The sequence below is a fragment of the Choloepus didactylus genome, chromosome 3 (assembly GCF_015220235.1).
Source record: "Choloepus didactylus isolate mChoDid1 chromosome 3, mChoDid1.pri, whole genome shotgun sequence".
In the NCBI taxonomy this organism is placed as follows: Eukaryota; Metazoa; Chordata; class Mammalia; order Pilosa; family Megalonychidae; genus Choloepus; species Choloepus didactylus.
The window spans coordinates 136,248,861-136,259,421 of NC_051309.1; the positions used below are offsets into that span (position 1 = coordinate 136,248,861).

The 10,561-nt window shown below is 39.0% G+C and overlaps 1 protein-coding gene across 1 annotated transcript; it reads right to left on the minus strand.

The window, feature by feature from the left end:
- Positions 1-6,413: 6,413 nt before the first annotated feature.
- On the minus strand, positions 6,414-7,021 carry LOC119528809 (acyl carrier protein, mitochondrial-like). Its single transcript, XM_037829059.1, has one exon. It carries the CDS (start codon positions 7,019-7,021, stop codon positions 6,557-6,559), a length of 465 nt encoding a protein of 154 aa, XP_037684987.1. The 3' UTR covers positions 6,414-6,556.
- Positions 7,022-10,561: the final 3,540 nt, after the last annotated feature.

A 10,561-nucleotide genomic window follows, 5' to 3' on the forward strand; every position in this document is an offset into this window, starting at 1 on the left:
ATATCAGCCATTTTGGTTTTGGTTTACTAATTCTTGGTCTGTTGCATTGCATAGTTATGGCAAACTATTCCTTCTCCATTTTCATGGTGATTTATTTACTCAGAAGTAAACAATAACCATTTGAAATGGTCTGCATGCGTGTTTATCTCCAGTAGGTGAGGTGGGAATGATTTTTTCCATAGAGAAACTGTGTTGAGTTTCTGTCAGTAACAATGTTGTCGCATGACACCTATGTTGAAAATAAGTGTGTACATATGCCACTAAACAACAAAAGCTGTCTGTGTAAATGGGTGAGCACATTTCCACATGTCCTTCTGATGTTCTGCTTATGATTAGTTACTTATGTGCATAAATTACCAGTGATCCTATACATTATAATACATTCTACCACATTGCATATTATTGCAAGTTTAGTAATAAAATAATTATACATGTTCCCTGATGAAAATCTTTAGGACTGCCAAACACACACCTGGGAAATTCACTCTTTCTCTGTTACAGTTAGTCTTGTGTACAGTTGGTTAATTGTTTCACAGAACATCCAAAAGAAATACATCAGAATCCAGGTACTTCTCAAATTCTGCACTGAAAGCCACCATCATCTCTCACCTGGATTATTTTTAAAGCTTTCTAACTGAAATCTGTGAGTCAGGCTATTTTCAACATAGTAGCAACAGTGCTTCTTTTAAAATTTAAATCAGATCATGTCTCTTCTCAACTCAAAACCCTCCAACGGCCCCATCTCAGGCAGAGTAAATGACCAAGCTCTTACTTGAATCTATAACCTACTTGATCTGCTGTCACAGCCCCCACCACACTGCCCTACTAACTCTCTGGCTTTACCTCCTACTCCTTTTCTCTTATTATCTGTGTTGTAGCAGTGAAAGACCTCTTTTTGTACATTAAACACTTCAAGCATGTTCTTGCTTTTCCTCTGACTAGCATGCTCTTCTCCCAGTTGAGTGTTACAAATCCTTACTTCCTTCAATCCTGTACTCAGTTATTATACTATGAGAGGTCTTTCCTCATCATACTAAATAAAAACAGAACCCCCTACACAATACATCGTATTCCCTTTATCACCCTTCTTTATTTTTCCATGGCGTATTTCATCACATGACATATTATAGATAGATTTGCTGATTTATTTGTTTATTGCTGTGCCTCCACTAGAATGTAAGCTTCATAAGAGCAGAAACTTTGTTTTGTTTACTGCTATATCCCAAGCCCTGGGGTCTAGAACAGTGCCTGGTATGTAGTGATACTCAAAACAAAATTATGACTGAAGAAACTGAACATACATCTTACAGTTCCTCCAAAATCCTTGAATGGATGTCATCTTATCCCATTTATTAGCATATTTTTAGGTGAGCAAATCTAAAACACCCTAGATTTTATCACCATTTGTTCTAGGTATATTAGATGGTGTACTTCAAAAATCAATTGAGAAACAGAAATATCCTAAAGATCTTTCTCAATAAACCTCTATGAAAAGAAAGGGATTTTTTTTTGTCTCTGTGCTATAACTGCCATCTCCTATGAGTACAACTTATATACTGTCCAAGTAATTCCCCATTTAGGCTCAGCTTTCATGGAAACCATGAATAGAAGCTCCTTATTTTCACAGTAACAAACTTACAGTGGTGAAAAAAATTCATTTTTGAATGTAATTTGTCCCTAGGTAGTTTTTTTGTTTTATCTTTTTCCTTCTCATCAGTACCTGTTTGTTTTTCTTCCCTTTTATGAATAACTTTTAATCTTGGCCTTTTAAAAAGAATATTTTTTAAAAGATTTCTATATTTCCTTTTACCTATTCACCTTCACTTTTTATCTTCAACTTGCACTTTTGATATATTTCCCTTCTCTAACATGTAATAGATATTCAACTGACTGTTAATGCAGTGTGGTGTTTTCTCAATAGCACGTCTTAACCAAGTATTTTCAAATAGTAAAGTGCTACATTGATGGGCTGTTCTGAAGCTTGTAGATGTGTAACATTTAACCTGCTATACCACTGCCTCATTCTTAAAGCAATAGCACTTTCTTTGTGTGGAGATTTTAAATAACCATGCAAACACATATTTATTGCTGGGTGATTGTAATCAAAGTAGTCAAGAGTGAAGCCATCACTTGCTGATTCTGCTTTTATGTTTATACTTCAGATATATGAACTGGGAAAGCAACCACAGGGTGGTAGTTTGGAGGCTATATGTACCCCCAGAAAGGATCGTGTTCTTTCAATCCATTCTTGTAGGTGCACATCTATTGTAGGTCGGACCTTTTGATCAGGTTATTTCAATTGAGATATGACCCATCTCATTCAAGGTGGGTCTTACTGGAGTCCTTTATAAAAGGATAAAAAAAATACATAAAGAAGTTTAGAGAAAAGCCCTGGATAAGCTAAGAGAGGACCCAAAGAATAAAGAGAGGAAGCCACTGAAGCCAGAAGCTGAAAGCAACAAAGCCTGGGAGAGGACAATTAGACGTAACCATGTGCCTTGCTTTATAACAGAGGAGCCCGAGCCCGCTGGTAACTGGTCTTCAGAGAAGATATCATCCTGTAGATGCCTTAATTTGGACATTTCCATGGCCTTAGAATTGTAAATTTGTAAACTAATAAATCCCCATTGTTAAAAGCCAGTCCATTTCTGGCATATTGCATTTTGTCAGCTTTTCCAAACCAAAACACACAGAAAGAAACACAAACAAACAGCTGAAAAATCATTCTTTTTAAATATTTAACAAATAATTACCCGTTTGAGCAGAGACATGAGGGTGAGATTAAGTACTTCCTTCATATGTGATTTTTGACCAAAAAAAAATCTGCAAATGTGTAAATTTTTCAGTTGGAAGTTTTTTTACTGTATGTTTTACTTCTATACAAAAATCTAAACATAAAATCCTAAAACAGTTTTTTGAAATGAAACTTAAAATGGAATATCTGATAAACTAAATGTGGTAAATGGAATATTATTCAGGCATAAAAAGGAATGAAGTACTGATACATGCCATGACACGCTGGACCTCGAAAACATTATAAGTGAAAGAAGCCAGACACAAAAGGTCACATATTGTATGATTCCTTTCATAGGAAATATCAGAATAGGTAGATCCATAGAAACAAAAAGCAGTAGTTGTTGTCAGGGGCTGGAGGGAGAGAGGTTTTCTATGTCCTAGATACTTGGAAATGGTTATCTTCTTCAACAGCTACCAAGAATATTTTATCACTTTTCTTTTCCAAATGATAAAATGAGGTCTAAAACAAATTAAGAAACTTTCCTACATTCATATAGATGATTAAGTATAGGGACTGAGATTCAAACAGTTCTTTTTGCTCCAGATCAAGTATCTCCATGATAATCACAGCTGCCTCAAAAAAAAAATTGAAAAAAAATTGAAAAAAAAAAAGTTTCATGAAACAACTTAGACAAGCAATACACTTTACATTTTGTTCCTTAAGGAGATGGCAAGGTGGCAAAGTGGCAAGGTAAGAGTCTGTAGGTAGGCTGGCATTTTCCTTTAAATTCAGAAACAAAGGAAGTCAAATCTAGAAAAAACAAAAAGAGAAGGATCAGAAAGATATCTGAGTTGTTTATAGTAGATATTAGAGTTTGAGGAAGGGAGAGATTAATCATTTGGGAAGAATTCTCCCTCTTCCCCCTCAAAAACAGCATTGTGTAGGAGGAAGATTTAGAGCTGAAAGGTGTGGTAGAATTCAGTAATTGTGAACAGTGGAGGTGGGGGTGTCATCTTAGGAAGACAGAGGTATTAGAGCCAGGAGGTGTTATTAGAGTAAATACAGGCTCCAGCTTCTCGGTGGTGATGAGACTACCCAGTAACGCCTTGCCGCACTGGCCCTTCCACGAGAGGGTCACGCTGATGCTGCCGGACCAGAACAACTGCGAGCATGTCTACACCTTCAGACCTGTCGTGACCTCTTCCTCCTTCCAGCAGCCTGTCAGCGACACTAACATCTCCAGCGGCTGCCCCCTCTTCTGCTCCATCTCCAAAATCGAGGCAAAAAGCTCCTATGTGCGTGACAACACCACCATCTTCATCAAAGCCATCGTGGACTTGACGGGGGTCTAGTGCTGCCCCCGTGCGCCTCAGGTGCAGCCGAGCCGGAGCGGCTCCGTGGGAGCTCGAGCGGCAGGCAGCGCACCCAAGGCAAGGGGCTGGCCGCTTCTCTGAGCGCAGGGACCGTGAGCGAGGGGCAGGCACCAGGAAAGCCTGGAAGGTGGGCAGCCGCTTCCGAGAGCCACTAGGCCAGGGCCTGTTGGCAGCTGGTGGGGCCTCCCAGAGCGGGGGTTTGCAGGTGTTTTCTGCCCGGAAGGGCGCAGCTCGGCACTGGTGCTCCCGGTTCCCCGGCACAGGCCTTCAGGTCCAGAGGAGCAGGATCTCCCGGCCTCATCGCCAGGCACAGGAGCCTAGTTCCACCCAGGATCTGCCCTTTGGCCCCTGGAGAGGGGGACTTCTCGGGCCCGAGCTGCTGGCCTGTGGACCGAGCCCCTGCCCGCTGGCCGGTGGGGCGGGTGGGCAGCAGGGTGCGCCCAATGGTGCGCTGCACTTCTCAGAAGGGAAGGGGAGGGGGAGGGCGGCTGGCCATGCCATCAGGCTGAAAAGAAATCACATATATATATATATAAAGTATTTGGGGGTACCGTGAGTGATGGCCATGGCTGGGATAACAGAGGGCTAAGCTTGGTAAGGTAGATGGGCTTCAAGAAACAAAAGGTTTAATTACCAGACTAATGGGCTGTCAGAGAGCATTAGATGGTGAGCTCTCATGATCAGATTTGTGTTGTTAGGAAGATTGGGGAAGGTTGCTGAATCTGAGATTTTATGAGATATTTAGGTAGAGACATCATGAGGCAATTAGATACAAAAATCTGGAGTTTGGGGGCAAGTACATGCTGGAGGTCTAAACTTGAGGAACTTTATCATTTAGATTGTGTCTAATGTCACCAACTTAAAGATGAGATCACCAAGATAGTGGGAATATTAACACAAAAGATGAAACCCAAAGAGTGAGTCATGGAGGGTCCCAGTTTAAGATATCAGAGAGCTAAACAAAAGCAGCAAAAAAGAAAATCTACCTAAATGAGTCATTGTGAAAGCCAGTGAAGGAAGTGTAAAGCATGATCAGTCATGTCACATATTGAAAATAAGGCATGTAAGATGTGAACAGAGAATGAACACTGGTCTTGCAGGTCACCAGTGAACACAGTAAGAGCTGTTTCCATGGGTTGGGAGGGGAAATAAAGCCTGATTGGAGTGAGGCTTAGAGAGAAGGGGAGCAGAGAGTAGAGTAGAGAAAAGAGCACTCTTGAAGAGGTTATGTTATAAAGAGGAACAGAGAAATAGAGTGGCAAAAGGATAAACAAAATCCAGGGGGGAGTTATTTTTTAAGATAGATAAATACATCAATGGGAATAATCCTCCGATGAGGGAAAAGTTGATGATTCAGAAGAGACCAGGGAGATGAATTGGAGCTATGTCTGGAAAGACCCATCATGATCTAGACAGAATGATATAAAATTGTAAAATGTAACTTTCTCAAAATAAAGCCATATATTTAAAGAACTATCAGTTAGAATCCCAATAATATGTGTTTGTATATATGTGGGTAAAATTGGGTAAAGCAATCTTAAAATGTCTATGGAGAACAATACCAAAGGATTAACCAAGAACATTTTGCAAAAGAATAATAGAAAGACAGGTCTTCCCAGACTCAGAATATAAAAGAAACCCTCTATTAACTTTCAGGATGCTATCCACATGGTATTAGACAAATGGTTTTGCAAAACATAATAGACTGCTTATAATTGTGCCTAAGAGTCTCCCCTGAGTGCCTCTTTGTTGCTCACATGTGGCTCTCTCCCTAACTAAGCCACCTTGGCAGGTGATCTCACTGCCCTACCCCCTACGTGAGACCTGACTCCCAGGGGTGTGGATCTCCCTGGCAACGCAGGATATGACTCCCGGGGATGAGTCTGAACCTGGCATCATGGGATTGAGAACAACTTCTTGACCAAAAGAGGGATGCAAGATGAAACGAAGTGAAGCTTCGGTGCTGAGAGATTTCAAATGGAGTTGAGAGGTCACTCTGGTGGACATTCTTACACACTGTATAGATAACCCTCTTTAGGTTTAATGTATTGGAAAAGCTAGAAGTAAATACCTGAAACTATCAAAATCCAAAGACGAGTATCTAACAATGTAGCTTACAAGGGGTGACAGTGTGATTGTGAAAATCTTGTGGATCTCACTCCCTTTATCCAGTGTATGGATACATTAGTAGAAAAATGGGGACAAAAACCAAAAACTAAATGAAAAATAGGGTGGGATGGGGGGGTGTTTTGGGTGTTCTTTTTTTTTTTTTTTTTTTTGGTTTTACAGATTTATTTTCAAAGGGCAAAACACGTAGACACTTTAAATAGAAATCCAACAGAATTATTCTGTCAAAGTCAGCAATGATGGCAAAATGCATTCTCACTTCAGACACTTGTCAGTATCATCTGAGTCTTCTTTCAGTGAAGAAAGTTGGTCTGATATTTTATTCATATACGTCCTTCTTATCTGCAGTGTAATCTACAATTTCTTGTGGACACATTAACTTTTCTGCATCTATATCATGAATTTGAAACCCAAATTCGTCCTCCATGGCCATGATAATCTCCACTTGGTCCAAACTGTCTAAGCCCAGGTCTTTCATAAAATGGGAATTGACTGAGAGCTTTTCTGGATCAATCTTATCATAGAGTTTCAACACGTAAAGAACACGGTCCTTAATTCCCTCTAACGTCAAAGGGGGCGCTTCACTATATTGGCGGCACAAGTGTGTAACTTTACCTGGAACCTGAGCAAGTACTGAGACCGGCTGCGGAGCCACAGGCCTCGTCCGCATTCCTGCGGGGCACAGGACAGTACTGAGCGGCCGGATCGCGGCCAGCGTAGGAGCCCAGGGCAGCGGTGTGAAGGACAAGCGTCTGACACAGAGGAAAAGGACACGAGCCGCCATGGCCACACTGGCCCAGGATGCACTGCTGGGTGTTCTTTTTTACTTTTGTTTTTTATTCTGATTCTGATTCTTTCTGGTGTAATGAAAATGTTCAAAAATTGATTTTGGTGATGGACGCACAACTATATGGTGGTACTGTGAACAATTGATTGCATGCTTTGTATGACTGCATGGTATGTGAATATATCTCAATAAAATTGAATTATTAAAAAAATTGGGGTGATGAATGCATAACTATATGATGGTACTGTGAACAGTTGATTGTACACCATGGATGATTGTAGGGTATGTGAATATATCTCAATAAAACTGAATTTAATTAAAAAAACATAATAGAGACTCTAGAATTAGATCCAAAGATATATGAGAATTTTATGTGTGAGGTAGGTTCAATTCAGAGGGAAAAGGATTTGTTAATTTATAAGTGGTGGTGGAAAAACTAAATATCCTTATGGAAGAAAATATTGGTTCTTATCTTACAATAAAAGAAACTAAGTTTCAAATTAGTTAAAACCATAAATGCAAAATTAATAAAATACGAGTTCTGTGAGAAAATCTAGGAGCCTACAGGTACAATTTAAAGATTCTTAAGCAGAGACTTCTTAAGCAATACTAGAAACTCAGGTGTTAAATATATATATATATATATATGTATGTATAAAAGATAGACATATTTCATTAGTCAAAAGGAACTTAGGATATTGGCAAGCATATTATTGAAATGTTGGACTAAGGAATCCAAGTGGTATAAGGAGAGGAAATGAAGAAATGATGAACTGAGAGCAAGGAGAGTGATCAAAAAGTTGGAGGGCCCAAGTCACAACCAAGGCCCATGGTGAGAGTGGTTGGAAAAGCAAGTGATAGGAGAGGAAGATGTGGTCAGAGAATGGGTTGTTTGAGTGAAGGATTTGGAGAGTGGCATAATTAGAAGAGATGACAAGATTCAAGGTAGGAACACATGTGCCTCAGGAAGCTGGGAAGAGTGAAAAAGGATGAATGGGAAACTTCAAAACCATCTTCCCATGAATCTGTATTCTTAACAGACATAAGAAATGCTATTTGGGATGGGCTTACATGAGCCTCACCTGACAAGGAAGGGCATATGTGTGCATGCATGTATCCAGAGCTAATTAAAGAAGGGGTTAGCCTGGAAGGTTCCCCCAGCTTCAGTCCATCAGGGCTGCTAAATCATTGTGGAAAACTTATGGTTGCTGGAAATGTAAAGAAGGTAAGGATTTCATGTTAACTTTAACTTCTCTCAGGAAGAGTATGGGGAGAGATCCTCCAGCCTCCTGCCCCTCAGTGATGCTGTAGTAACAGTAGTCAATAATCTACCTCGAAAGGGAGTTGGGTCAGTTTAATAAAGGGTGTAGGCCTTTGTTTTGCTAAATAGGGTGTAAAACTTGGAACCAGAATTTCTCAAAAAAAAATAGTGGAAAGGATGACAGTTCACACGGAGCTTCTACTTCTCTATGTGTTTAAAATTATTAGTTTGAAAGGTCATCAAATTATTTCATGCCTCCAAACTGTATATTTCATTCCATATATTTCATGTCCATAGACTTGAACTTCTCTTTCTTAGTCACTCTTTGTGAAGAGTATTTGAATTGGGTCGCCCAATGAAGTCAATAGAAAACCCTGTGATAACACTAGGTCTGGTTTCTGAAGCCTCTAGAGAGAGTGAGAAATATGGGATTCTGCCCAACTCTTTTAGGAAAGACCGCAACATCTGGGGTCACTCCTGCCATCTCTCCAGGGAAGAAGGAGAATATACTCGCCAAGTGGTGCTTCATAATTAACCTTCAAAGGCGGCAAACTGAAGCAGCATGAGTTGATGGTGATAATCGCTGGAACAGGTAGAGGTCTGGAAGTAATGGGCAGGCTATAATAGGAAAGAAGGATCTTTGTTTTTAACCTCCTTTGCTGAGGATGATTAGATGGCAGCACCTCTTAGACTGATACATAACATTATTTTAAGCCTCTTTTCCAAGTTCAGATCTTGCTTACAAGATTTCTTGCTCACCACCTTCCACCTTAAACATAAGAGTGCTCTGTTTTCTTGAGGCTCTTGCAGGACGTGGAACGGCTCTTTATCTTCTATGTCTTCAACACACCTAACACAGGGTTTTGAAAGTAGCACCTGCTCAGTAAATTGAAATTAAATTTTTTTCAGAGTTTGGATTGATAGTGCAGAAATGGTTGCCTTGTTTGTATAAATGATAAAAGCAAAATCCCTTAGGCAAGTTTATTTTGTTTTCACTTCTCAGGGACCTGTGTAGAAGTTATGTGAATCACTTTTATTAGAAGCTGAGAGGAGACAGCTATATTGTTTAACCTTATCATAGTAGCTCATAGCATAAACTATGTTTAAAATTCTGTCATTTGTCCATCTTATCTTAGTTAATATTACCATTGGTACATCACTGTGTAGTAGGAACCATGAAAAAGAGGAGCAAGTTTATTGCCTAGCATGTTTATTATATAAATGAATTAAATGATTCAATAAAACATTTGGTCAGATAAGTGAATGAATGATAATGAATGATAGTATAGACATCCCTAAAATCACAACTTCTCACTATGAACCAGAATATTTCTGGAAAATGTGTAAGCATACATCAGCCGAGAAAACACTGAGTAGGACCCAGATCTCTTTCTGAGAGCATTCATCCACTTTCTCATCTATTTTATCTGTCATCTTTTCATCTTCCTTTTTCTGTAAACTTTCTTAATCTTTCCTCCTTCAATGCTTCTCCCACCCTGAAACTTGGATTGACCAGGAATACACATTGTGTACCTTAGTACCCTCTGAGAGTGTTCAGGAACCAAGGTTGCTGACTCCTAATTTAGAAAGGACCACTGTCTGGTCCTCATTCATTGTTCTCTTTGGTACCCAGTAGGTTGTGTCAGCTATTAAAGATTAAGCTTAATAAATCAAAAGTTTAGTTATAGAATATTCCAGGTTACTTCAGTCTTCTGATTATTAGCTAATAATAAAATTCTTGGCAATTTCTTTAAGTGTTTTTTTTTTTTTACAATGAAGAATATATTAGCCTATTTTGTTGCCTCAGAAAGTAGAGTATATTGCCTAAAAAAAGAAATTTTTTTTGAAGAATTTACAAGCATAGGTTCAATATTTTGAGCATTTGTAATCATTATAAAATGGAGGAGTGGAGTGTAAAAGTTTCCTCTGAATAGGTACTGACCCCAACATATTCTCTGAAAATTTTCTATGGAATTATTAACAGTGAAACTTTCCTATCAGGTTGTTTTCTGTGTGATATCTGAAATTTTTCAGTTTTCAGAGAAAACAAATAGTTAATTAAGGGTTCCAGTTATATAGATTACAGTTAATCAGTGTTGACTGTACTGGAACAAAACTTCCTGAAATGACATACATAAACTTGGTTAACTTATTTCTTGTGAGGCCACATATTGCACTAAAATCAGCGTTTAAATAACAGCCATGAAGAAAATGAAAATTTTCCTTTACCAAAGTGATTTTAATTGTCAGTTCCAATTTCTTCAACATTTTGTTGT

Coding starts and splice junctions, on each gene's coding strand:
- LOC119528809 (XM_037829059.1), bottom strand. CDS start 7,021: ATGGCGGCTCGTGTCCTTTTCCTCTGTGTCAGACGCTTGTCCTTCACA.